The sequence below is a fragment of the Ahaetulla prasina genome, chromosome 16 (assembly GCF_028640845.1).
Source record: "Ahaetulla prasina isolate Xishuangbanna chromosome 16, ASM2864084v1, whole genome shotgun sequence".
Classification (NCBI taxonomy): Eukaryota; Metazoa; Chordata; class Lepidosauria; order Squamata; family Colubridae; genus Ahaetulla; species Ahaetulla prasina.
In genome coordinates this window covers 9,810,534-9,835,563 of record NC_080554.1, presented here as the reverse complement: position 1 = coordinate 9,835,563, position 25,030 = coordinate 9,810,534, and the positions used below count along the sequence as shown (strand labels likewise).

At 43.6% G+C, this 25,030-nt stretch overlaps 1 protein-coding gene across 1 annotated transcript in view; it reads left to right on the top strand.

The window, feature by feature from the left end:
- LOC131186096 (collagen alpha-1(XXVII) chain-like) overlaps positions 1 to 25,030 on the top strand; it is a 238,539-nt gene that overhangs the window by 107,830 nt on the left and 105,679 nt on the right. Inside the window, exons 14-19 of the mRNA XM_058159356.1 lie at positions 4,057 to 4,101; positions 9,025 to 9,078; positions 10,231 to 10,275; positions 13,998 to 14,051; positions 18,382 to 18,435; positions 19,489 to 19,542. Coding sequence (XP_058015339.1) covers positions 4,057 to 4,101; positions 9,025 to 9,078; positions 10,231 to 10,275; positions 13,998 to 14,051; positions 18,382 to 18,435; positions 19,489 to 19,542 — 306 coding nt within the window. The remainder of the gene's footprint in view (positions 1 to 4,056; positions 4,102 to 9,024; positions 9,079 to 10,230; positions 10,276 to 13,997; positions 14,052 to 18,381; positions 18,436 to 19,488; positions 19,543 to 25,030) is intronic.

Here is a 25,030-nt window from a genome sequence, read left to right as displayed (position 1 = left end):
GAATAACAAAGAATATGGACGACTGAAGATGGTTGACACAGGCTTTGGAAGCCAGTCAGTTCTGCTGAAGGATTTCCATAAAGCGTTCAAAACCACGCGATCTTCGTGAGATACGGTCTGTCCCGGAATAGATGTTTTTTTTCCCCCCCAACAACTTCCACGGATATTTTTCCACCAATCCACCCACCACAGAAGTTAATAATTAGGGCGTGGAGGCCACAAACCTGGATCTCTTCATGGGAGGCCAAGAGCTTCCCTGGTTTCAAATATAGAACATTCCGTGGGAACGTCATCGTAAGTCAACCAAGATGATTTGGAATTTCAGTTCCTTTCCCCAATTTCATGGTTTCCAAAAATCAGATTTTCCCCTGAAATAATGTTGGGTTCATTTTTTTTAAAAAAAAAATAAGGAATAATCCAACCCAGATCTTGAGGTCATTTTTTGAAAGATCTCTTTGAGAAAACAGGAGCATCTCAATCGGTTGCAAACCCTCCAAACTTCAGTGGAGAGGACTCTTCTCTTGACATGGATTTGCTGTGGTTTTTTTTTTTTTCATGGTCTTTTCAGTAAAAACGGAAGGTCCCAGCTGGTTTGAGTAGGAGACCTTCAGCAGGGGTGAAGAAGAAGGTGTCCAGTCCCTGAGGGAGCAAATTCCAGGATAGGAACATTGATGGATCCGAGTCTGAATTTTCTGGAAATAGTAGAACATAGAATCATAAGGCTGGAAGGGACCTTGGAGGTCTTCTAGTTCAACCCCCTGCTCAAGGCAGGAGAACTTATACCATCCTAATCAAATGGTTGTCCAGTCTATAGTTGAAAACCTCCAGTGATGGAGCACCCTTAATCCCAGGAGGCAAAGTGTTCATCCATCCGCCCATCCCTCCCTCCCTCCCTCCACCCATCCATTCACCCACCCACCCATCCACCCATCCTTCCACCCACCTACTTATCCATCCATCCATCCTTCCTTCCACCCACCCACCTACCCATCCATCCATCCATCCATCCATCCATCCATCCATCCATCCATCTATCTTCTATCTATCTATCTATCTATCTATCTATCTATCTATCTATCTATCTATCTATCTATCTATCTATCTATCCATCCATCCATCCATCCATCCATCTATCCACCCACCCACCCACCCATCCATACTTCTACCCACCCACCTACCCACCCACCCACCTATCTATCTATCCACCCATCCTATGCACCCAACTTCTATCTATCTATCTATGTATTTCTATCTATCTATCTATCTATATCTATCTATCTATCTATCTATCTATCTATCTATCCACCCACTCAGCCACCCATCTATCCATCAACTCATCCATCCATCAACCCATCCATCCATCAACCCATCCATCCATCAACCCACCCATCTATCCATCTATCCTTCCACCCATCCATCCATCCTTCTACCCACCCACCCACCCATCTTCTATCTATCTATCTATCTATCTATCTATCTATCTATCTATCTCTATCTATCTATCTATCTATCTATCCATCCATCCATCCATCCATCCATCTATCCACCCACCCACCCACCCATCCATACTTCTACCCACCCACCTACCCACCCACCCACCTATCTATCTATCCACCCATCCTATGCACCCACCCAACTTCTATCTATCTATCTATCTATCTATCTATCTATCTATCTATCTATCTATCTATCTATCTATCTATCTATCCACCCACTCAGCCACCCATCTATCCATCAACTCATCCATCCATCAACCCATCCATCCATCAACCCATCCATCCACCAACCCACCCATCTATCCATCTATCCTTCCACCCATCCATCCATCCTTCTACCCACCCACCCACCCATCTTCTATCTATCTATCTATCTATCTATCTATCTATCTATCTATCTATCTATCCATCCATCAACCCATCCATCCATCCATCCATCCATCCATCTTTCCACCCACCCACCCACCCACCCACCCACCCACCCATCTATCCATCTATCCTTCCACCCACCCATCCTTCTACCCACCCACCCACCCATCTTCTTTCTTTCTATCTATCTATCTATCTATCTATCTATCTATCTATCTATCTATCTATCTATCTATCTATCTATCCATCCATCCATCCATCCAGAGTTTGCAGCCCTAGCAAGCAAGATACCAACTTTGAGATCATAACTCTCTTCTCTTGAGGGTTGACCCAGAAGGTCAGCCACGTCTACTCAGTTTAGAGGACAAGGCAGTCCTCTACCATGGATGTTTCTTTCCCCAAGTTCACTCAGGGCCAAAATATTTCATCTAAAGCTCATTGCCTATTTTCACTTCTCCGAGCAGATTATGTCTTATGTCCCAGTCATTCCCTCCTTCTCGTCCTTGGACTCGGTCCATCGAGGTTAACAGTCAAGTAAAAACAGAAACTGGTGGGAACAAGGAGAAAGCAAAATACTTATTAGGCCTTTATTTTCATGGATTTGGTTATCTGGCTTCTGTAAAGCTGCATTCACACACACACACACACACAAACACAAACACACACTTAATTTTTAAGGAGGCATTTTCAGAAGTTCTTGAAGAGCTTTGTTGTTCAAACTTTTCTCTAATGGATCGAGAGTTTTCTATCTCCCCCCCGTCCCCTCCCCCAAAAATGTATAAGCTCCTGAAGTTATGCTCATGAGCTCGCTTCCCTAGAGTCACGAATGCCAGGTTCTCCAGCTGAAAGCCGTCTGTTTTATGTAACTCACCATACTACGTGTTTACATGCAATTGTGTGTGTGTATGTGTGTGTAAGCAAAGTTCCTCCCCCTCCTCTCCCCATTCCCCATTTGTTGGGCTGAAAAGATCCAGTTTCAAATTTTACCTGGGGGGAAAAAAGACACAAGGCACTTCCTCTTTCCAGCCCCCCCCTCGATTTCAGAGGCTCTGAAATGGGTGAAGGGACAGCAACTTTGTGGGATTGTGTTAAACTTAATAAGAGATTCATATGTTGGATGTAAGGAGGAATGACACGGGTTTCTTCTTTCTTTTTTGTTTTAATTCCCTTTCCTTTCCTTTCCTTTCCTTTCCTTTCCTTTCCTTTCCTTTCCTTTCCTTTCCTTTCCTTTCCTTTCCTTTCCTTTCCTTCCCTTCCCTTCCCTTCCCTTCCTTTCCCTTCCCTTCCCTTCCTTTCCCTTCCCTTATTCATCCATTTACTTCCTTTCCTTTCCTTTCCTTTCCTTTCCTTTCCTTTCCTTTCCTTTCCTTTCCTTTCCTTTCCTTTCCTTATTCATCAATTTACTTCCTTTCCTTTCCTTTCCTTTCCTTCCCTTCCCTTTCCTTCCCTTCCCTTCCCTTCCTTTCCCTTCCCTTCCCTTCCCTTTCCTCATTTGACTAGGGCAATGTAAGTTCTTCTTCTTCTTCTTCTTCTTCTTCTTCTTCTTCTTCTTCTTCTTCTTCTTCTTCTTCTTCTTCTTCTTCTTCTTCTTCTTCTTCCTCCTCCTGCTCCTCCTCCTCCTCTTCCTCTTCTTCTTCTTCTTCTTCTCCTCCTCCTCCTCCTCCTTTTTCCTTCTCCTCCTCCTCCTCCTCCTTTTTCCTCCTCCTTCTCCTCCTCTTCCTTCTTCTCCTCTTTTTTCTTCTCCTCCTCCTCCTCCTTTTTTTCCTCCTCCTTCTCCTCTTCCTCCTCCTCCCCTTTTTCCTTCTTCTCCTCCCCCTCCTTCTTTTCCTCCTCCCCCTCCTCTTTCCACCCCTCCTGCAATTCCTCCTCCTCGCCTACCCCTTCCTGGTGGAGGAGACCATGGAACCCCTTTCAGCCTTTTCACTTAGCTGGCACGGTCAGAGCGGGCCATCTGGGGTTCGCAAAGCTCTCCTGTTGTTGTTGATGTTGTTGTTGTTGCTGCTGCTGCTGCTGCTGCTGCTGCATTTTGTGCTGGCGGAAAGAGCTCCTGCTCCATGACCACCCCCCTCCCCACGCAAATCCGAGGACGGTGGGGGTCTCTCCGGCCCCAGCCTTGCCAAAACTCTCTTCCCACACCTTGGCTGGCAAACAGGCCCTAACCGTGTTTCCTTCTTTCTTCCTTTCTGTTTAGGGAGACCTCGGAGTCCTTGGTCCCCCTGGAGTCCCCGGCCTTCTTGTAAGTAACTGAAAAAAAGCAGACAATCTCTTTTTATCCCTCTCCCAAAGCTCTTTCGAAAGAACAATAAAGCTTCTATGCATTTCTTTAGCAGCTGGTGGGGGGGGGGTTAAGGAGGAGAGGGTGGTGGACGATAAGCAAAAAATTTGCCACTCTGGCCCTTCCTGAATCAAAGATTAGCCATGGCAGGTGCCCATCTCTTGCAAATGGAGACCAGGCGGTCTGATTCCCCTGTATCTGGGCTGCTGCACCCCATTTGACGGCAATTGTGAGTGTGTTGTGTGTGGGGGTCTTCCTGGGGTGAATTTCCTTTTGGAGGTGCTGAAAATCCTTTGCTTCCCCTCCCCGCCCCCTCAAAAAAAAAACCGGGGCTAGGACTTAACTCCGTAGCCCTCTTGCAAAAAGCCTTCCTGCGGGCAGGGATTGAACGTTTCGTTTCTGACACTTGGTGAGTTGGAAAAGACACACAGACACACACACATCCCAAGTTGTGTGGTCCGGTGTTGTATAAACAATGCTGAGGGCCCCGGGAGGGGAGAAGGGGAGGGAGGCTATCTGGGGAGGGAGGCTATCTGGAAGCGGATCTCTAGATAGGAAAGTAAGGGGCGTGCATCAGTGGTGAAATACAAATATTTTTACTACCGGTTCTGTGGGCTGGCTCGGTGGGCGTGGTGTGGCTTGGTGGGCGTGGCTTGGTGGGCGTGGCAGGAGAAGGATACTGCAAAATCTCCATCCCCATCCCACTCTTCTGCAAAATCTGGGGGAAGGAGACTGCAAAATCTCCATTACCTCCCCATTCTGGGGCCAGCCAGAGGTGGCATTTGCTGGTTCTCCGAACTATTCAAAAATTTTTTTTTTTATTTGCATTTATATCCCGCCCTTCTCCGAAGACTCAGGGCGGCTTACACCATGTTAAGCAATAGTCTTCATCCTATTTGTATATTATATACAAAGTCAACTTATTGCCCCCAACAATCTGGGTCCTCATTTTACTTACCTACAGAATTGGAAGGGACCTAGGAGATCTTTTGATCTAGGCTAGCAGACCTCCAACTCTGTTCTTCTGCCATTCTATTACAAAACAGCCGTTGAGTACCGGAAGTGATGGGCTCTTCTCTGCCGGAACCCCAAGAGTTATTTCTCATCAAAACAGGCAAAGACGTTGGGTTTCAACGCCCATAATCCCCAGCCAGAATGGCCAGCGGTTGAGAGAAAGCGGTTCAAAGCTCTTTTTCCACCTCGCAAGCTATTTGATATTCTTGGTTCTCCCATTCTTACAATCTGATCTAGATTTCCCCATCCTTGTTCCCCCTGCTGATGCGTCGGACTCTTGAGTTTCCAGAATTAATTTGGGGCTTGGCTAGCGGAGGATTCTGGGAGACGAAGGTCTCCGTATCTTGAGAGTATCGAGAACAAGGCTTGTTATGTTTTCTTTACAACACACGCGGTTTCTAGCACTTTTCCTTATCTGAAAACTGCAATATGTTGCATGTTTCTCTCTTGCTGCAAAGTCTGTTGGTCTCCGAGCCTTGTAGGTTGTCTTCTTCCGCTTTTTTCTTTTGAAACTGCCTTTTTGGCCTAGAGTTTTAATTTTTAAATTTAGCTTTTAAATGGTTTTTTTTTACTATTTTAATTATAATTTTTAAATCTGGCCTAATTCAATAAATTTTTTAAATATTGTTTTTATCTTGTGTTTATTCTTGTGTTTTTTATCAGGCTGTAAACCTCCCTGAGTCCTTCGGGAGATAGGGCGGTATAAAAATTTGATTAAATAAATAAATAAATGAAGCTTTTGAAACCTTGGAGATTTTCTAGTCCAATCCACCTGCTCAAGCAGAAGACTCTATGCCATTCTGGACAAATTGACTGTCCAATTTCCTCTTGAAAACCTCCGGTGATGGAGCACCGGAGGTTTCCCTCAATTTCTGGAGGGAAGCCGTTCCACTAGTGAATTGTTCTCACTTTCAGGAAATTTTTCCTTCGTTCTAGGTTGCTCCTCTCTCTTTCCAAAAATCAAATGCTCTGAATTCAAGTTTGCATGGATAACCTGAATATTTCCAGACAGGGGCGGGCTTCAAAATTTTTAGCAAGGGGTCCTCTGCCCGATTGCTGGATGGGTGTGGCCATGTTGGGCATGGCCTAGTCATCTTCCTGCACGATGGTGAGGCATGTGTATTTTTGCCCTCCCTGGGCTCCCGAGGCTTTCCTTGAGCCTCTGAGAAGGTGAAAACAGCCTCCCCAGGCTCTGGAGGCCTTCCTGAACTTCCGATAGGCCCATTTTTTGCCCTTCCCGAGCCTCCACGCGTGCCCTGCACTTACCTGTATCCAAAACAGGCTGCATGGGGACTCCTGGGAAGGGCGGGGCAGGGTGGGCAGGGCCAGCCAGCAGTGGGATTTGAGGGTTCTCTGAACTGCACAGAATCTTAGCGAGAGGTTCTCCCAAACCCCTGCGAACCCCCAGCAGCCCACCCCTGTTTCCAGAGTGTGTCCCGTGATTTCCTGGAAAATATTTAGACCTGCATTGCCATATTCTCACCGGTTGAGTCCCCCCCACCGCCCATGTTTCCTCCCCTTGAAGCTGAGTATCCCGCTGGCTGTGCTTCCACTTCCATCTTTCCAATGGGGCCATTCAGTATTGTTTGAGCCATCCCGACCATGTGCTGTAACCCGAGCCCGCTTGTTTCTATTCCGGCAAATTTATTCCCGGCCAGCTTCTTCCGTGAAGCCAACTCTTTCTTCCAAAGAAGCCTCTGTGAAAAAGTTTCATGAAGGAAGGATCACACAGCACCGTCAGCCATGCGGTGTCCCCATCGGACATTCATCTAATTTCTAGGTTCTATCATATCGCAAGATCTCAAATGGACAGCTAACATCAAAAACATCATTAAAAAAGGACAACAAAGAATGTTCTTCCTGCGCCAACTCAGTCAGCTCAAACTGCCCAAGGAGCTGCTGATTCAGTTCTACAGAGGAATTATTGAGTCTGTCATTTGCACCTCCATAACTGTCTGGTTCGGTTCTGCAACCCAACAAGAAAGACACAGACTTCAGAGGATAATTAGAACTGCAGAAAAAATAATTGCTACCCACCTGCCTTCCATTGAGGACCTTGTATACTGAACGAATCAAGAAGAGGGCCGTGAAAATATTTACAGATCCCTCACATCCAGGACATAAACTGTTTCAACTCCTACCCTCAAAACGACGCTATAGAGCACTGCACACCAGAACAACTAGACACAAGAACAGTTTTTTCCCGAAGGCCATCACTCTGCTAAACAAATATTTCCTTCAACACTCTCAAACTATTTACTAAATCTGCACTACCATTAATCTTCTCATAGTTCCCATCACCCATCTCTTTCCACTTATGACTGTATGACTGTAACTTTGTTGCTGGCAATCCTTATGATTTATATTGATATATTGACCATCAATTGTGTTGTAAATGTTGTACCTTGATGAAGGTATCTTTTCTTTTATGTACACTGAGAGCCTATGCACCAAGACAAATTCCTTGTGTGTCCAATCACACTTGGCCAATAAAATTCTATTCTATTCTAAAAATTCTATTCTATCTCTGCTTTGGAGGCAATCTGAAGACTTAGTCAATGTGCTCCAGGCTCTGTATGAGAGAGACAGGAAAGAGATCGCTTCTGTGTGAGTGTGTAAAAAACAAGAAAGAGATTGCGTCGGCATTAAACCTGTGGAACTTCGCAGCATTGTTCGTACAATGTAGATCCACAAAAAGGCCACTGCTTTGTAGCGTGGGACAACCGATGACCGAGATGGCGAATCTATGTGTTGTGACCTAAGCTTCCTGAGTCATTTAAACACACGAGTAGTCCCCAAAAACCTCTTTTATTGCAACAGCTGTGAATTACGTTCATTCACAACTGGTTCCCGATTAGTTGCAAAACAAGTCCTTCGGGATAATCACCAACCTTTATCTCCCTTGACACGCTGCCAAAGACCTACTTGGCAAAGCCCCACGGAGTCCAGCATCAAACAGAGATGCCGACTGGGAACAGAATTAACAATGTTGCTTTCCTGCAAAGGACCCACGTACCTTTGTTCCACTTTTAAGCCTTATGGGAGGGGCCAATCATCTCCAGGCCTTACTCCTGAGTCATCCCTTTTGTTTTAACTGTTCTTGTCTTCTGGCAGCTCTGCGCATGCGCACACTGGGAACAGGCTTCTCCTGTTCCTCTGCCTCTCTGCTGTCTGACTTTGGAGGCTCCGGAGTCCATGCGTCACTCCCATCTCTGCCTCTGATGCAGAGCCCTCGTCCGAGCCTTCCCCAGAGTCCAGGACTGGCCCATGGTCCTCCCCAGCCTCCTCACTGTCCGCAGGCTCCTGGCGGACCATAACACTATGGCACGCATGCTAGAAGTGGCACACAGAGCCCTCTCTGTGGGCACACGTGCCGCTGCCCGCTGCTCACCTGGTCTTCGTGGGTGTTGGAGCACCAGAAAATGGCCCGGAAAATGGCCAAAAAACAGGCTGGTTTTCAGGCCAATTTTGGGCTGTTTTCCAGACTGTTTTCGGGCTGTTTTGAGGTCATTTTCAAGCCATTTTTCCCAGCCGTTTTCTGGCAGTTTACTGCCTGAAAACAACCCCCAAACAGCCTGAAAACGGCCCTAAAAATGGCAACAAATGGCAAAAAAAACAAATATGTGCACCCCGGCCAGCTGGTCTTTGGGCTTCTGGTGCTCCAGCACATGTGAAGACCAGGAACACGAACATGCGCACACATTCCAGTTGGTGCCGCAATGCTTTACCATCACTGACCTATAAGCTTCCTAGGGTTTTCACCTCCAAAAGGTTTCTCCTAGAAAAAAAAGGGGGGAAAGGGGTAGCTCTTGAAGGCGCCAGAAGGTGTTTCTGACTATCTTCCAATCTAAATCTGCTCTCTCTCACCAGGGTGATGTAGGTGTTGTTGGAGAAATGGGCTTCCCGGGACGAAAAGGACTAAAGGTGAGTCAAAGAAGGGCTTTTTCTGAGTTGACTCCAGATCTGCTCTGGAGAAGTCAAAGGAGAATTTCAGCAGACTCAACAGTTGAGCCCAGGGATGAAATGTAAAATTTGTTACTTCCGGTTCTGTGGGCGTGGCTTGGTGGTGGTGGTGGGTCATGTGACTGGGTGGGTGTGGCCAACCTTTTTTTTTTAACTTTTAAAAGCATTTTTTCTACCACCTCTTCGGCTGAAGAGGCTGTAAAAAAAATGCTTTTAAAAGGCTCTGACTATTCCAGCTGAGTTGCCTGATCTTCAGAGGCTTTTCTTTTCTTTTAAAAGCATTTTTTGTGCCTCAGCTGGGATCGTCAGAGCCTTTTAAAAGCATTTTTAAACAACCTCTTTGGCTGAAGAGGTTGTAAAAAATGCTTTTAAAAGGCTCTGACGATTCCAGCTGAGTTGCCTGATCGTCAGAGGCTTTTGTTTTCTTTTAAAAGCATTTTTTGTGCCTCAGCTGGGATCGTCAGAGCCTTTTAAAAGCATTTTTTTCTACCGAAGGCTCTGACAATCAAGCAACTCAGCTGGGATCATCGGAGCCTTTTAAAAGCATTTTTAAACAACTTCTTTGGCGGAAGAGATGGTAGAAAAATGCTTTTAAAAGGGCTCTGACTATTCCAGCTGAGCCACGCGATCATCAGAGGCTTTTTTTTTTACTTTTAAAAGCATTTTTTCGGCTGAAGAAAAAATGCTTTTAAAAGTTAAAAAAAAAACGCCTGATGATTGCGCGGCTCAGCTGGGCAATGGGGAGGGTGCGGGGATTTTTGCTACTGGTTCTCCGAACCGCCTGCCGCCATTGCTACCGGATCAAGTGATCCGGTCCGAACCGGGAGCATTTCACTCCTGGTTGAGCCCCCAAATATGTAATAGGAGTGACAACCTGAAGAGGGATAGAAAGGGAAATTTGGGTCTACTTTTAGCCAGGATGACCTCAATTCCAAGATCATCTTTCCCAAATCCAGCCTACCAGCTTTAATTTGGGTGGTGTTTCAGGCCAGCTGGTTAGAGCTGAAGGTTCCCCCATGATTAGGTGAAGACTGTTCTCTTATACATTTGCTTGCCTTTCCTGTCCAGAGAAGGAAGGTGATGTGCAATTCTTTCTCTCTTTTTTTAAACCAGGGGTTGATGGGAAATCCAGGAGAACATGGACTGAAAGGTGATAAGGTGATCTGAATATTCCCTTATTGTTTGTTGTGATTTCTTTGCATGCGAAAGCTTGTTGCTGTCCCATAGTCCTTCTCTTCTCTTCTCGTTCTTTCCCTCCCTCCTCCCTTTCTTCTTCTTGTCTTTCTTCTTCCTTCCTTCTCTCCCTTCCTTCTCCATTCCTTCTCTTTCTCTTCTCTTTATTTCCTTCTTTCCCTCCCTTTCTTCTTCTCTTCTGTCTCCTTCCTTCTCTCTTCTCCACACCATTCCTTCTCTTCTCTTCTCTTCTCTTCTCTTCTCTTCTCTTCTCTTCTCTTCTCTTTCTTTTCCTCCCTCCCTCTTCTTCTTTTCTTTTTCCTTCCTTCTCTCCCTTCCTTCTCCACTCCTTCTCTTTCTCTTCTCTTTATTTCCTTCTTTCCCTCCCATTCTTCTTCTCTTCTGTCTCCTTCCTTCTCTCTTCTCCACACCATTCCTTCTCTTCTCTTCTCTTTCTTTCCCTCCCTCCCTCTTCTTCTTTTCTCTTTCCTTCCTTCCTTCTCTCCCTTCCTTCTCCACTCCTTCTCTTTCTCTTCTCTTTATTTCCTTCCTTCCCTCCCTTTCTTCTTCTCTCTCCTTCCTTCTCTCTTCTCCATGCCATTCCTTCTCTTCTCTTCTCTTCTCTTCTCTTCTCTTCTCTTTCCCTCCCTCCTTCTCCTCTTTTTCTCTCTCCTTCCTTCCTTCCTTCCTTCCTTCTCTCCCTTCCTTCTCCACTCCTTCTCTTTCTCTTCTCTTTATTTCCTTCCCTCCCTTTCTTCTTCTCTCTCCTTCCTTCTCTCTTCTCCACGCCATTCCTTCTCTTCTCTTCTCTTCTCTTCTCTTCTCTTCTCTTCTCTTCTCTTCTCTTCTCTTCTCTTCTCTTCCCCTTCCCCTTCCCCTTCCCCTTCCCCTCCCTCTCCTGCTCCTCTTCTCCTTAATTGTCCCCACTTTCTTTCCAGAACTACAGCATGGATCTGCAAATTTTCTACAACTAATACCCTTTTGACTGTTCAACAACAACTGGTGGCAAAAAAAAGAGAGGAGTGGGGGGAAAAATAGGAGTTTGGGGCGAAACCTGGGCTTTACCTCTACAGCTGCATCTCCTTGGTTAAGTGGCTTCTGCGGTGGTGGCTGATCAGACAAGTGCAAACCATATGGGGGCCGATAGAGGGTCAACCTCTGGCTTGGAGTAAGCTCAAGATTCTCAGGATTACCTAGAAGTTCTCAGGATGGACGGAGGTCTCCCGGAATCCCCTTTGTTCTTGGTTCCCAACCCAATTGGGGTTGGAACTCTTGAGGTTAGGCTTTCTTCCTCCTGGTGACATCTGAAACTCCCCGTCATCCTTGCTTCAGATGGAGCAAGGCATGACAATCCAGGACCTTCTCTGTTGCCAGGGACTCAACTCAGCCCGGCTTGAAATATTAACTCAAATCAGATGAAAAGGCTGGACGGTAACTCGTTCCATCTGCTGTGTCTTGCTGAACTTGCAAAAGCTGGAGGAGGTGGAGGAGGAGGAGGAGGAGGAGGAGGAGGAGGAGGAGGAGGAGGAGGAGGAGGAAGAGGCGGAATGTTGTCAAGGACAATCCGCTTCCTGCTTGGCCACAGTGCCTGTCTCCCCCGCCTCCATCTCTCTCTCCCTCTTCCCTTTGGAGCACACCAGAGATTTCCTTTGGTGATACCGCTCCGGAGATGTGACATATTTAGACAGCTTTCATAGAGCATGATGCTTGTTCAAGTGAGTGGCTCTTACGCAAAAGACACACCCCTTGGACCGGTGCCCATATTTGTTCGTTTAGGAGTAAGATGAAGGGAACGCGGTGGCTCAGTAAAGGACGGGATGGCTCAGGGGCTAAGACACCTGAGCTTGTCGATTGAAAGGTCGGCAGTTCAGCGGTTCGAATCCCGAGCGCCGAGTAATGGGGTGAGCTCCTGTGACTTGTCCCAGCTTCTGCCAACCTAGCAGTTCGAAAGCAGGTAAAAAATGCAAGTAGAAAAATAGGGACCACCTTTGGTGGGAAGGTCACTGCGCTCCGTGTGCCTTTGGCGTTGAGTCATGCCGGCCACATGACCCACAGAGACCTCTTCAGACAGCGCTGGCTCTTCGGCTTTGAAACGGAGATGAGCACCGCCCCCTAGAGTCGGGAACGACTAGCACATATGTGCAAGGGGAACCGTTACCTTTACCTTTAAGATGAAGGGAAGATAATGTTTTCAATGGAATACCACTCTTGGAAAAAAATAACAATGACAATATGGAGAGTATTGTACAATATTTTAAGCTCCAGTTTGATGAATATCCATACCGACCGATGTTCGCATGCGTAACACTAATCCAGAAATCTGCATGTACAAATCATGGCTGAAGAATATTCAGAACCCAGCCCTGAACAAGTAGTTGAAACCTTTCCGTTAGAATTATTCTACCAGCCATGGTCAAAGCAAACCATGGCTTTGAAGTCCTAAAGGTGCTTTTTCAGGAGGCAACTGGACTTCCTTGTTTTTTCTTTGAAGACGTTTCGCTTCTCATCCAAGGAGCTTCTTCAGCTCCGACAGGATGATGGTGGGGAATGGAAGGATCCTGCCGGAACTGAAGAAGCTCCTTGGATGAGAAACAAAACATCTTCAAAGAAAAAAACAAGGAAGTCCAGTTGCCTCCTTAAAAATAAAAAACCATCTGTGAGACAACCATGACCTGGAATACTGAGAATCTCTACAGACTCATTGGCTTTGAAGCCACCTGGGCAGGGGACAAAGTGGCCTTTGGAGGACCCAATCTTTTTTTTTTAATTTGCATTTATATCCCGCCCTTCTCCGAAGACTCAGGGCGGCTTACACTATGTCAGGCAATAGTCTTCATCCGTTTGTATATTATATACAAAGTCAACTTTTATTGCCCCCAACAATCTGGGTCCTCATTTTACCTACCTTATAAAGGATGGAAGGCTGAGTCAACCTTGGGCCTGGTGGGACCTGAACCTGCAGTAATTGCAAGCAGCTGCTGTTAATAACAGGCTGCATTAGCCTGTTGAGCCACCAGAGGCCCTTTGAGGTGGCCTTCAGCTTCAGCCACCCTGAAAAGAGGTCTAAGACCTCAAACTTGTTTCCATTAATTGGGATATTAAGTTTCAAAATTCCTTTGCATACCAGCTTTGGGATGATCTAGAAATTCTTATAAATCCTGTCTACATTGCACCTGTCACCACTGTGCATTTTTGAGGATAAATAACTCCCCAAATTCCATTCCCCCCAACTTAATTATTAATAAATAGTAATTAGTATTAATAAATATTGTTATTGATACGTATTAATTAATTATCAATAATGATCAATAATTAACTAATGATTATCAATGATTATCAATAATTAATTATCAATGATTATTAATTAATTATTAATAAGTTGATTAATTATTAATAAGTATTGATTAATTATTAATAATTATTAATTAATAAATTAATAATTAATTAATAATTGATAATAATTAATTATACTGGTCAATTGTCCAATAATCTACATTCACTAGGCAACACATTCTGAAGAAATGTACCTCATCCATCAGCTACTCTTGCCATGCTCTAATCTTGTTTTTGCCACCAATCCTGGTTGTGGAAGAGCCCGAAAAAGCACCCCGTTTTCTTCGTCCTCTAAAATCCCTCTTGAACCCTGGACTTGTGTTGTGTTCTTGGTGTGTTATTTGTTGTAACTCTCTTTGATGATGTACATCCAGGGTGAGGAAGGGATGGCAGGCATTCCTGGAGAAATTGGTTTCCAAGGGGACAAGGTAAATTCAATTATTTTCTCCTCCCTCCCTCCCTTCTTCCCTCTCTCTCTCTCTTTCTCTTTCTCTTTCTCTTTCTCTCTCCCTTTCCCTTCCTCTTTCTCTTTCATTCCCCCCTCTCTTTCTTTGTCTTTGTCTTTCTCTCCTGTCTCTCTTTCTCTCTTTCTCTTTTCTCTCTCTCGTTCTCTCTCTCCCTTTCCCTTTCTCTCTCTCTTTCTATGTGTGTCTCTCTCTGTCTCTTTCTCTCTCTCTCTCTCTCTCTTTCTCTCTCCCTTTACTTTTCTCTCTCGCTCTCATTCTCTCTCTCTCTCTCTCTCTGCCTCTGTCCCTCTCTCTGTCTTTCTTTCTCTCTCTCTCTTTTTCTCTCTCCCTTTCCCTTTCTCTCTCTTTTCTCTCTCTCTCTCTCTGTCTTTCTCTCTCTCTTTTTTTTCTGCCTCTTTGTCTCTCTCTCTTTCTCTTTCTCTGACTCTTTGTCTCTTTCATTTTCTCTCTCTCTCTCTCTTTCTCTCTCTTTCTCTCTCTCTCTGTCCTTCTCCCACTCTGTCTCTCTCCCTCCCCCCCCTATATGTATATACTGTATATATGTGTATGTATGTGTGTGTGTGTGTGTGTGTGTGTGTGTGTGTGTGTATGTATGTGTGTGTGTGTGTGTGTATGTATATGTATATATATATAACATATATATATATGTTTTCTGAGGTTTTCACGGGTGTTTGTATATAGGTCTTTGGTTGTTCGGGTTTTCTCCCGTGTAAAATTGGAAGTTCCAATTTTACGCTGGAGAAACCCGAATAACCAAAGATCTATATATATATATATATATATATATATATATATATATATATATATATATATATATATATATATATATATTTTCTGAGGTTTCACGGTGTTTGTATATAGGTCTTTGGTTGTTGGGTTTCTCCGTGTAAAATTGGAAGTGTCTTGGCGATGTTTGACGAAGTCTCATTCGTCATCTTCAGGCTTCAGCTTCGTGCTTCTGGGAGCTCCCAGAAGCACGAAGCTGAAGCCTGAAGATGACGAATGAGACTTCGCTGAAACGCCGCCAAGACACTTCCAATATATATATATGTATATATGTATGTATATATAAAATGATTTTATCTTGAATGAATAAAAATGATTTAGGATCTCCTGGTGGGAAAGCAAAATTTGCAACATTAATGAGTCAGAACTTTGCACAGACAATATCAAAGGTTCAGTTTTGGCAATCGACACCGATAGCCAAGTCAAGATGTGGAACAATTTAACTCGGGAGTGATCAGTCGCTTGATGGAGAGGAATCATTGGAAGATTGAGAAGCAGACCGAAGGCTACAGGGTGGGGGTGGGTGCCCATTTTAATTTAGAAAAGTGTTCAACGAACCCTAGAATTCCAGTTTGGTTCCAGTTCTCCTTTCCAAAAAAATAGTAATCCCCACAATTTCTCTGTCCAAAATCCAAGAAAATAAAACAACAGAGTTGGAAGGGATTTTGGAGGTCTTCCAGTCCAGCCCCCTGCTCAAGCAGGAGATCCTATACCATTTCAGACAAATGGTTGTCCAATCTCTTCTTGGAAACCTCCAGTGATGGAGCACCCATGACTTCTGGTGGCAAGCTGTTCCACTGGTTAATGGTCCTCACTGTTAGGAAGTTTCTCCTTAATTCCCAGGTTGCTTCTCTCCTTGATTAGTTTCCGTCCATTGCTTCTTGTCCTGTGCTTTGGAGAATAGCTTGACTCCCTCTTCTTTGTGGCAGCCCCTCAGATACTGGAACACTGCTATCATGTCTCCCCTAGTCCTTCTTTTAATTAAACTAGACATGGGAGTCTAAAGTTCTGACACGACTCCTTCATTTTTGATAAAGGGTTTTGATGAGTTTTGATCCTAACTCACAAGATCTATGCGGGATAAGATTGACTGAATTGGGGACTAAAAGAAGCATCTTGGTGACAAAGCTTAACGTCCCGTTCTTAGAGATGGTCGTTGCCTCTACAGGTACTCCTCGACTTACAACGCTTCAGTTAGTGACCGTTCAAAGTTACAACAGCCCTGAAAAAAAGTGACGATACGACCGTTTTTGACACTTTAGGAGCATTCTAGCATCCCCATGGTCACATGATCAAAATTCAGACACTTGGCAACCGACTCGCATTTATGACCGTTGCGGTGTCTCGGGGGAAGGGGGGGGGTGTCACGTGATCCGCTTTGGCGACATTCTGACAAGCGAAGTCGATGGGAAAAAACAGTCTCACATAACAACGGGGTTGCTCATTTAACACCTGCCGTGATTCCCTCAACGCCTGTGACAAGAAAGTTGTTTTACCTCATAAAATTTTACCTCATAAAACGGGGTCAAATTCACCTCACAAGTGTTACGCCGAGCGACCAAAAATTGGGGGCTCCACTGTGGTCGTAAATCAAGGACTACCTGTATTCTCTGACGTGGCTGGTACTTTCTGGTGGATACAGATTATTTTTATTGATTGATTTTAAAGAGGGGAGCATTTAACCATAGAAGCAACTAGGAGAAGTGTCCCCTTAATCGATTTAATTGCTGTTGTCCTTTTGCCTTGCCTTCCCTTCGTTAACGAATTCTATTTATTTATTTTTTATTTTTTTATTTTTTTTATTTTTTATTTTTTTATTTTTTTATTGAAAGAGTTTTAAAAAACAAAAACATTTTCCCCCCTTTTCCCCCCTCCCTCCCAAAAAAAAACAACCCTCCCCCCCCCCGGCTTCCCGGGTCAATCACAAGGTATTGTTATACATAAACCAAACATAGAATAAAATTTTCCCTTCCAATCCAAATAACCACATCCACAGCTTTTCATCTCCCAACCCCCTCCCCATTACATAAAATAACTTTCTAATTATTCAAAGGCAATCTGATATTTCTTAATCTGATATCTGTTTTGTAGATAATCAATCCATTTTCCCCATTCAATTAAATATCTTTCCTGCGTATTGTCTTTTAAAAAAGCTGAGATTTTAGCCATCTCAGCCAAATTAGTAACTTTCAGTATCCATTCTTCTATTGTAGGTATCTCTTCCTTCTTCCAGTATTGTCCAATCAACAGTCTTGCTGCTGTTATTAAGTTCAGAATCAATTTAGTCTCAATCCCTGTACAATCCGTTATAATTCCCAAAAGGAAAAATTATGGCAGGAACTTTATCTTCTTCTTCAGTACATTTTGAATAATCCACCAAATTCTTATCCAAAAGACCTTAATTTTCTTGCAAGTCCACCAAATATGAAAATATGTAGTGTCATCACAATCACACCTCCAACATTTCGCTTTTTTATTTTTTATTTTTATTTTTATTTTTATTGAAAGAGTTTTAAAAACAAAACATTTTCCCCTTTTCCCCTCCTCCCAAAAAAACAACCCCTCCCCGGCTTCCCGGGTCAATCACAAGGTATTGTTATACATAAACCAAACATAGAATAAAATTTTCCCTTCCAATCCAAATAACCACATCCAAAGCTTTTCGTCTCCCAGCCCCCTCCCCATTACATAAAATAGCTTTCTAATTATTCAAAGGCAATCTGATATTTCTTAATCTGATATCTGTTTTGTAGATAATCAATCCATTTTTTCCATTCAATTAAATATCTTTCCTGCGTATTGTCTTTTAAAAACGCTGAGATTTTAGCCATCTCAGCCAAATTAATGACTTTCAGTATCCATTCTTCTATTGTAGGTACCTCTTCTTTCTTCCAGTATTGTCCAATCAACAGTCTTGCTGCTGTTATTAAATTCAGAATCAATTTAGTCTCAATCCCTGTACAATCCGTTATAATTCCCAAAAGGAAAAATTATGGCAGGAACTTTATCTTCTTCTTCAGTACATTTTGAATAATCCACCAAATTCTTATCCAAAAGGCCTTAATTTTCTTGCAAGTCCACCAAATATGAAAATATGTAGCGTCATCACAATCACACCTCCAACATTTCGCTTTTTTTATTTTTTTTATAAATAATTTTTATTTCCATTTTCCAACATCATATTTATGTACAAGCTATTATCCATCATTAATCATTAATTTTTATTTATTACTGATTCAGGCCTGCCCGATTGCCCGAATTCTATTTATTTTGAAACCGCTCACGCTAGTAGATTCTACCAGACAGAATTCGTACTGTTGGGTTCTTGAGTGCCAACTTTGCTGAGTACATAACTTCATGGAAGTGATGTTTGACTAGATAATCCCTAGATAATCCTAGATAATCCCTAGATAATCCTAGATAATATCGGAACCAAGTTAATTTCTTGGACTAGCTCTTCTTAGGTAGCTTTATCCGTTCTGAAGATTTCTGCTCCCTGTTTCAGGGTAACCATGGACTGCCCGGGATACCAGGTTTACGAGGAAAACCAGGCCCAATGGTAAGTAATCGCTTGAGTTCCCTGCGTAAAGTTAGTTTGTATTGGTTAGAGCGAGGAGAACGACATCTTACTTGGATGCAATTCCTATCTCAACCATTCATTACGGCCATTGATGAGGGACATTGTAATTCAACCCCAGAAGCAGGGCATCTTGAGGCAGTCTTTAAAAACCAGTTGTCCTCTTGAATCTCCATGAAAATCTTTCATAGAACATTTGACGGACCACACGGGTTGGAAGATCCAGTGAGGTCTGGACCCCAAATTCCCATCGGGCCACACAGAGTTTCTAGGGTAAACCTTGAATGGTTGTGAGAATTAAAAGAGAAGTCAAGAATTGGAGAAGGTGGTCAAATCCATGGGGAAAAAGAGGGTATAAGTGCATTCAGGTTTGTTAGCAAACACGTTGCAACATACCTGGGGGGAAAAATGGAAATTCTGGAATTTCAGAATTCTGGAATTCTGAAAAATGGAAAAATTCTGGCTGACACCCATAATTGTTTTGTGGAAAACAAAAAGACTTTGGATCTTCATGAAGTAGCAGTTAAGATGGTGGATTAGGAGTCGGATAGCCCATGTTCAAGTCCACTGAACCTCATGGATGCTCCTATGGTGATATTGGGTTAATCATGAATCCCATGGGATGTTATGGTAGAGAAAACTGAATAAGTAGCGCTGTGTTAGTTGCTTTGATTGTTGGAGAAGATATAGAATGGAAATCAGATGAATGAATGAATGAATGAATGAATGAATGAATGAATGAATGAATGAATCAAGCAATCAAGCAATCAAGCAATCAATGGATCAGTGAATGAATCAACGAATGAAACAATGAAGGAATCACTCAATCGATGGATGGATGGATAAATGAATGAATGAATCACTCAATCAATCAATGGCTCATTGAATGAATCAATGAATGAATCAATGAATAAACCAACATGGCCAATGGAAAAACTAGGTGTTTAGCAACATCTGGGGATATTATCTTCTATATTCCTCTCTAGCTAGATGAGGCCACCCTCACTGGTCACCCCATGTGTTTGTTTCCTGCAGGGAAGAGTTGGCGAAAAAGGTCCAGCTGGAATTCCAGGTCCACCTGGCCCAGAGGTAGGTTCTGTCTCCTATTTGGCTTCTTCTTTTAAGGATCTGTATTGTTTCAAGATGCACAATTTTTTTAAAAAGGCTGAGATATTCTTAATTCTGAATAGGCCATTGAAAAGGAGCTGCTTGAAGGGTGAGGAAATTAGGATGTTTTGAAATCTTTACACCCCGTTCATCTTCTCAAAGGTGAAATATTTCTGCTTTACCACTCTTTTCTTCTATCTAAGAGGAATAACTATCTCTCTATCTCTCTATATCTATCTCTATCATCTATCTATCTTTCTATCTTTCTTTCTATCTATCTATCTATCTCTATCTATCTATCTATCTATCTATCTATCTATCTATCTATCTATCTATCATCTCTCAATCATCTATCATCTATAACCATCTATCTATCATCTCTCTCTCTTTCTCTATATCTATCAATCATCTATCTATCTATCTATCTATCTATCTATCTATCTATCTATCTATCTATCATCTCTCAATCATCTATCTATCATCTATAACCATCTATCTATCATCTCTCTCTCTCTTTCTCTCTATCAATTATCTATCTATCTATCTATCTATCTATCTATCTATCTATCTATCTATCTATCTATCTATCTATCTATCTATCTATCTATCATCTCTCCCCCCTCTCTCTTTCTCTCTATCTATCATCCATCTATGTATCTATCTATCATCTATCATCTATCTATCTATCTATCTATCTATCTATCTATCTATCTATCTATCTATCTATCTATCATCTCTCAATCATCTATCTATCATCTATAACCATCTATCTATCATCTCTCTCTCTCTTTCTCTCTATCAATTATCTATCTATCTATCTATCTATCTATCTATCTATCTATCTATCTATCTATCTATCTATCTATCTATCTATCATCTCTCCCCCCTCTCTCTTTCTCTCTATCTATCATCCATCTATGTATCTATCTATCATCTATCATCTATCTATCTATCTATCTATCTATCTATCTATCTATCTATCTATCTATCTATCATCTCTCAATCATCTATCTATCATCTATAACCATCTATCTATCATCTCTCTCTCTCTCTCTCTCTCTCTCATCTCTCTCCCCCCTCTCTCTTTCTCTCTATCATCCATCCATCTATCTATCTATCTATCTATCTATCTATCTATCTATCTATCTATCTATCTATCTATCTATCTATATCTTTCTAGAGCTCTTAAGTTACCTGTAGTGTCCATTCTGGTTCACTGAGCAAGTAACTCCAGTAACTCCTTACTCGCCACTCTTCGAAGCAGAGACTCAGAACCACGAATGCATGTCTGGGTCCAGACAAACCAAGGTGGAAATAAATCACGGTGTGTGTGTGTTTGTGTGTGTGTGTGTGTGATTGATTGGTTGCTTGGAACTCTTCCCAGATTGGCCTTTAACCCATCAGGCTAATTGCGTACAATTTCTTCGCTTTGGCAACTTAGCAGCTCATGCTAATCCAGCCAGCTCTGGCTTTTTCAGCAAAATATGACGAAAACCATGGCTCATTGCGGTAGATCCATCCAGCCAATTCACGATCTAGAGGTGACTTCCCGAGAGGGCTTCGTAGGGTTGCGTCACGGCTAACTTATTCGCTTGTAAAATACCTAAAATGTCCTAAAATCCAGTCTAGATCAATTACTGGCAGCGTCTCCGAGCAAAGGTTGGGAAAAAACCCAGCGGAGAATTAACAATATCTGCGATAGATGGTCAAACGCTCCAACTCAACAGAGAGTCCTTTCCAAGAATAACGTGTTGCGAGTACCGAATTCCATCCGAAGGAAGCCAGGGCTATTTAAACAGTTGGACCCTGTCAACGACGGTTAAAGTAACATCCTCTAAACTTGGCAAGAAAGGTGAGAGAGAAGAATAGGAGAAAGAATTAGTTGGCCTCCATCAGTCATCCGCAAAAAATAATAATAATGAGGATTTTAAAAAAAAACACCCCACATCGTTTGCTTTCTAGTCAAAATAAGAGTTTAAAGAACTCGTGATGAGATCTTGGAGTGAAAGATAAGTTTTGGCACGCCGGGTTTTTTTTTTTAGCGTTTCGCTTCGTTTCTGCTTATCGGCATGTCTAATAACTGTGAAAGATTGGGATGAAGTTAAATAAAAAGCTAGGTTTTTTTTTTAAAAAAAACCTACTATTCCTCTTTTTTTATAATAAAACTCCCCCCGCCATTTGTTTGTTTTTTCCCCTCTAGGGATCATTCTGTTAACCTGGGAGTTTTCTATTTTGTTGGCTAGATAGTGATAAACTTTAAGAGATAAGGGGCAGTCCTGTAGTTTAACCGAGTAACAGAGCTGGAAGAGACCTTGAAGGTCATCTAGTCCAACCCTTCCACCCAAGCAGAAGACCTTATATCATTCCTGACAGATGGCAGTCCAGTCTCTTCATGAAAGCCTCCAGGGATGAAGCTCCCACAACTTCTGAAGGCAACTTCTGTTCCATTGAATATAAAATAACAAAGTTGGAAGGGACCTTGTAGGTCATCTAGCCTAACCCCACCCCCACCCACTCAAGCAGGAGACCCTACACCATTTCTAACAGATGGCAGTCCAGTCTCTTCTTGAAAGCCTCCAGGGATGTCACAACATCTGAAGGCAACTTCAAGGCAAGTTTATGTTTTAGGTCTTAAGACAGACCTAAAGAGACAACCTGGGAAATATGGATTAAGAAGGATATCAAGATAGGAGGATAAGTACCTAAACAGTCAACAGAGGTTTAGTTTTACCTTCACAAGCTCAAATGGGAATTGTTCGTGAAAGATACGATTGAGCCGAGAGTGATGGATGCAGAATTCCAAGGGTGGTCTTACCGAGGCCTTATAAAGTGGTATTAACACTTCACATGATCTTGATTCTATCCCTCTGTTTTTGCAGCCTAGAACTGTGTTGGCTTTTTTGGCAGCTGCTGCACATGGCTGGCTCATATCTAAATGGTTGTCCGCTAGGACTCCAAGATCCCTCTCACAGTTACTCCTATTGAGCCAGGTACCACCTATACTGTACCTGTGCATTTTGTTTTTCTTGCCTAAATGTAGAACCTTCCTTTTTTTCGCCACTGAATTTCATTTTGTTAGCTAGCACCCAGTGTTCAAGTCTGTCAAGATCCCTCTGTATCTTAAGGCTATCTTCCAGAGTGTTGGCTATTCCTGCTATTTTTTTATTTTATTTATTTATTTATTCAATTTATATACCGCCCTTCTCCCAAAGGACTCAGGGCGGTTTACAACCAAATAAAAGCCAAATCTCACAAAAATTTTAAAACATTTTAAAAAGCTAATTCAATTAGGCCGAACAGACTAAAACTATAATAAAACCCACATTAAACAACATTAAGCCAGCCCCGCGCGATGAAACAAAAAGGTCTTTAGCTCGCGTCGAAAGGTCCGGAGGTCAGGGAGTTGACGTATCCCTGGAGGCAGCTCATTCCAGAGGGCAGGAGCCCCCACAGAGAAGGCCCTCCCCCTGGGGGTCGCCAGTCGACATTGTTTGACTGACGGCACCCTGAGGAGACCTTCCCTATGGGAGCGCACGGGTCGGTGGGAGGCTATTGGTAGCAGCAGGCGGTCCCGTAAATAACCCGGTCCTATGCCATGGAGCGCTTTAAAGGTAGTAACCAACACCTTGAATTGCACCCGAAGGACCACCGGAAGCCAGTGCAGCTTGCGCAGGAGAGGTGTTACATGGGAGCCTCGAGTTACTCCCTCTATTACCCGCGCAGCTGCATTCTGGACCAGTTGGAGCCTCCGGATGCTCTTCAAGGGGAGCCCCATGTAGAGAGCGTTACAGTAGTCCAGGCAGGAAGTGGCTATTCCTGCTAGCTTGGTGTCGCCTGCAAATTTGATGAGTTCCCCATCTATCCCCTCATCCAAATCATTGAGGAAGATGTTGAAGAGTACTGGGCCTAAAACAGAGCCCTGGGGTACCCCACTGCATACCTCGCTCCATGTAGATGCAGTTCCATTGAGGGCTACACGTTGAGTGCGGCTGGTTGCTAAAGAACGTTTGTGTGTCTAGTTTAGAAGATTGTCGAAGATATTTATCCCAAAGGTGTTTTTTTTTCATGAGGCAATTGGACATTGTTGTTTTTCTTTGAAGACGTTTCGCTTCTCATCCAAGAAGCTTCTTCAGCTCCACAGACATGTTGAAGACATGCTCTTCACTCTTCTTCACTCATCTCCTCCTTCAGACGTCTGCTATTTGACTAAGGCCTGGAACCACTCTTGGTTGGATTGCCTTCGCTTAGTCATCTTTCTTTTTTGTTAACCTTGGACGGGACTGTGGCTCCCTTTGTTTCTTGAGTTGAATGGATCGTGGGCGGAAAAAAATTATGGGTAGGCCTTCCAAAGTCATGTGGTCTACTGAGCAGCATGTCGTCACCTTTCCTTTCCTCCATGCCAAATCTGCTTCTCCCTTCTGTCAGGCTTGCTGAGTCCTGATTTATGACCCTGGGAAAAAGGCGGGGAGGCGGCTATCTCAGAATTTGTGGAGAACCACACACTGGGCTACGGCGCAACAGTTTACTGACCCCATGCAGAACCTTGGTTGGAGGGCCAAGACAAATTGTAATCCACAGCACTTCATTTTCCTGCAATGATCTTTTCCCGGTTTTTTCCCTCTTTAGCTTTCCCTTCCCCATCAGTTCGCAATCGCAGTGAAACCAAAAGTACAACGTCAAAGAAAATGAAAAGTCGGTATTCTGGTGCTACCTTTGCTTTTTCCAGATCTCTGTTCCAGATCTTCTCCAGGACCATCTGCCCTTGACATGGTCCTTCAGATCTTCCAAGAAGCGCTAAAATATTTGACTCCACCAAGCTTGCTTTTCGTTGCCCTCTTCTTCTCTTTCCTCCTTCTCTCCTTTCAAAGAACTAGGTCTTCTTCACGTAATCTATCCAGACTAGGATAGACTAGGAAGCTCAAAAGATCTTATCTACCATAAGTAACAAAGAAAAGCAGAGGAGACCACAGCATGTCTCAGCCAGTCTAGGCCGGACCTAAGGGAGACAGGACACGCACTCAACCGAGGCACAACTCTGCTTTAATCCCCACAAACAGGCCTCAGAATGCAGCAAGTAGCTTGTAAAGTCAACGCTGGGAGAATCCACCTCCCAGTGCCTTTTCAAGTCTTTGGGCCCCACCCCCTGTCCATCCGGCTGCCTACACCCACCGGTAACCACCATCCGGCACCTGTCGGCGTTGGGGCGCATATATCTTTGCCATCTGATGGCAAAGTCCTCCTCGCCTTCTGGAACGGCCCAGCAGGTGGCGCGTGGCCACTGCGGAAGGCCGCCAAGACCGATCCGCTGGGCGGCACAGGTTTGGCGGGGAACACCGCAGCCATTTGGCGTCATCTGATGTGAGGCCGCCACCACCGAGCCGCCGCCTCGCTTGTGGCTCCCGTTGCATCCCCCCTGGGACTCCACCGGCGGCTCACCTCTACCAGGGGTCCACCTGGAAGACAGGAGACA